Below are 3,931 nucleotides of genomic sequence, written 5' to 3'. Positions count from 1 at the left end.
TATATTCAGAACCTACTGATGGGACTACGGGTTCGGAATTATCTGCTGAAAATTATGTATCTGAATACGATGAATGTGAAGGCAACATTGCATCACAACGCTTTTTCCATGATATGCCACCCATTGACATTGAAATATAGGAGGTTTTATTATGTTTTCTGATATTGATTTATGAATATTGATTCTTCCTCTTATTATGAAGCGGCAGCCGATGGTGATCCCACTTTGATTTTTATGCCTCCTAATAATAATTATCGTTATTATTCCAACAGAGGTTAATGGCACATAAATTAAATCTACAAAGACTGCACAGTTGCAGTCTTTGTACTCTTTTTCTATTAAAATATTGGAGGTTTTATTATGTTTTCTGATATTGATTTTATGAATATGAATACTGGTTTCTTTGACAATGCAGGAATGGATTCTTCCTATACTGAAGGTATATTTGATGTACGCGCATTACGTCACCGTGGTCAAATCGACATGGATGAGGACTATTAAGCAGCGATATATAGATAACACCTAAGAATTCTCTGCTACCTACTAATATATAATATAATTATATATTAATTAAACCCACGAAGACTGCACAATTGCAGTCTTTGGTATCTTGTTAATATAAATATTGGAGGTTTTTTTATGAATACTGATTTTTTCTATATTGCAGATGTATACGATACTGCATGCACCCACCCTCCTCACAACAGTTCTAGTGATGGATGGTTTTTCACCGATAGTGACATTATAAAACACATTAATATGACTGCACACAATTCAGAGCGAGAAAAATGAATGCTATGAAAAAAAGCACGATATATCTACTAACATAAATAATATAGGAGGTTTTATTATGAGTCTTAAATCTTTCTCTCAGGATGTTGAATCTCTCTCCAAAGATATTGCAACTCTCTCCGAAGGTATTAAAAATTTTAACGATGGTTTTGCTGATGGTTTTGTACAAGGAAGTCAAGAGGTCATAAAATGGTATGACACCGCTTTTGCTTCAATATCTGACTTGTTTAAAAACAGCATTCAGTCAGTACAGCAAGTACATCTACCTGAGCTCACTGAAAATGCGGTATATAATGCAGACCCATTTTAAATTAAAGATTTCTAAAAGATAGGAGGTTTTGTTATGAGTATTGAATCTTTCTCTAATGATGTTCAAAGCTTTGGCGAGGGTTTCGTTGAGGGTTTTAAACAGGGAATCAATGAGGTAGGCAAGGCGTATGAAAGCGCTTTTTCTTCAATAGCTAGTTGGTTTAAAGGCAACATTAAATCAGCACAGCCATCTCAGTTATCTAAACCTATGGATAACACAGAATACCCTGAAGTTAGTGAGTATGATCATACTTCACACCTGGTACCTGATGGTAATGTGGAGCCTAATGCGAACGACATATTGTAAAGATCTTTAATGGATTTTTAAAAGAATTGTAAACTTTTTTTAATAATATTTTAACTAATATAAACATAGGAGGTTTTATTATGAACAGTGCTATAAATAATGATTCTGAAGCTTTATCAATAGCTAATAAAAAATTTTTTGAAGATATGGGGATAGAGTGTTTAAAGAAAGCTAATACACCCCAAAAATGTAATGTCAGTGACGCTCAAATACATGAGTGGACAAAAGACATCGATCCTGTTGATTTGCAGAATAGGCTCAGCGGTCAGCAGTCAACTACATCCCGCTTATATCCAGAATTTGATTATGATACTCCGAGCTCGGAATTATCTGCTGTAAATATGGAGCTTTTTGATCTTGATTCAGAAATAGATTTGTCATATTATAACAATGACATAAGTGACTATGTATCTGAATACGATGGATTTGAAGGCGACATTGCATCGCGTGCGATGTATTAAAGTGGCATGACAACGCTTTTTCCCTGATATGCCACCCATTAATATTGAAATATAGGAGGTTTTATTATGAATGATTTTATAAGTACTGGTTTCTTTGACAGCTCAGTCTTACAAGCAAGAACCTATCCACCTTATGGAAGCCTTCTGGACCCCCATAGTGCAGATGTGTGGTATCACTCGGATCTATTTTAAAATCTTTAAAAGGATTGTAAGATTTTTTTAATATATTTTTTATTGGAGGTTTTTTATGTTTGATGATTTTGATCTTACGAATGCTGATGTATTAAAAATCCCAGGACTGGATTCTTCCTATCCAGAATGGATGCTTCCTATACTGGAGATATATTTGACGCATAAGGCACGTGCGGAACTGAAAAAATGTCAAGGAAACGATTATTCCTAAGATATAAACAACCTCCGGCCTTTTATAACACTGCAAACTGCCACTAAATCTACAAAGACTGCATAGCTGCAGTCTTTGATATCTTAAATAATGGAGGTTCTGTTATGAGTAGTTAATCTTTATCTAAAGAAATTGAAGAAAGTTTTAAAGATTTTGGAGAGGGTTTTTCATGGGAAGCCAATGAGGGCTAAAGTAGTATAGCAACGCTTTTTCTTCAATATCTAATTTATTTAAAAACAATATTAAGTCAGTACAGCTAATTAAATATATATCACTCAGAATCTCTCGGAGCTGAGGGGCATACTTCAAGTCCTACTGTCTCTGCTGAAAATGTGGAGCAGCGTGCACACGACGTAGACATATTATCAAGATCTTTAAAGAGATTTTTTTAGTTGTAAGATTTTTTTTAACATATTTAGGAGGTTTTATTATGTTTTATGAAGTTTATTCTATATTCAAGGGTATAAATGATAGGATAATGAGTGGGAATGAAGAGACAAATCAGCTTTTGGAAAAGGCGGAAAAAGAACAACTACTACATGAAGCTGTTAAGAATGGCCAGATAGATGAAGTGAAGGCTCTAGTAGCAGGAGGCACAGATGTTAATGCTAAAGATCAAGATGGAAGAACCCCCCTACATTATGCTGCTGAGTCTGGCACAATAGCTACAGTACAGGTTTTATTAGAGATGGGCGCAAATCCTTTATTGAAGGATATAAATGATAACACTCCAAGAGACTTAGCTAAAGATGATGAAATAAAGAAGCTTTTGGAAGATGTGGTATATACATAACAACCTATTGAAGCCACAACTACAGAACAACCTATTGTTGAAGATCCAACTACAGCACAGCCTATTGAAGCTTCAACTACAGAACAACCTACTGAAAACTCAGCTACAGAACAACCTATTGAAAACTCAGCTACAGAACAACCTATTGAAAACTCAGCTACAGAACAACCTACTGAAAACTCAGCTACAGAACAACCTATTGAAAACTCAGCTACAGAACAACCTATTGAAAACTCAGCTACAGAACAACCTATTGAAAACTCAGCTACAGAACAACCTATTGAAAACTCAGCTACAGAACAACCTACTGAAGCTGCCGGAACTACCACAGATACGCCAGCACCTAAATCTAGAGAAGAGGTAGCTTGGTATCTAAGTCTAGGCCTTGGAAGGATGCCCAATGATCAGGAGTTAGACGAAGCTATGGGAATTACTGCAAATACGCAAGTATCTAATGCAGATACGCCAGCACCTACTGAAGCTGAAGCTACACAACAACCTATGGACCCCATTGAAGCTGAAGCTACAGAACAGCCTATTGTTGAAGCTTCAACTACAGAACAACCTATTGAAAACTCAGCTACAGAACAACCTGCTGCAGATCCAACTATAGAACAACCTATGGACCCTATTGAAGCTACAACTACAGAACAACCTGCTGCAGATCCAACTATAGAACAACCTATGGACCCTATTGAAGCTACAACTACAGAACAACCTGCTGCAGATCCAACTATAGAACAACCTATGGACCCTATTGAAGCTACAACTACAGAACAACCTGCTGCAGATCCAACTATAGAACAACCTATGGACCCTATTGAAGCTACAACTACAGAACAACCTGCTGCAGATCCAACTATAGA

At 36.1% G+C, this 3,931-nt stretch overlaps 1 protein-coding gene across 1 annotated transcript; it reads left to right on the top strand.

The window, feature by feature from the left end:
* Positions 1 to 2,750: 2,750 nt before the first annotated feature.
* On the top strand, positions 2,751 to 3,914 carry LOC112689479 (paternally-expressed gene 3 protein-like; the record flags this gene model as incomplete). The annotated part of the gene is made up of 2 exons (XM_025563209.1): positions 2,751 to 3,053; positions 3,126 to 3,914. Coding segments are annotated over exons 1-2 (1,092 nt in total), but the record flags the coding sequence as incomplete, so codon positions are not given.
* Positions 3,915 to 3,931: the final 17 nt, after the last annotated feature.

This window comes from Sipha flava, unplaced genomic scaffold (assembly GCF_003268045.1).
Source record: "Sipha flava isolate LNK unplaced genomic scaffold, YSA_version1 44871_pilon_pilon, whole genome shotgun sequence".
Lineage (NCBI taxonomy): Eukaryota > Metazoa > Arthropoda > Insecta > Hemiptera > Aphididae > Sipha > Sipha flava.
This window is presented reverse-complemented; position numbering and strand designations above follow the sequence as displayed.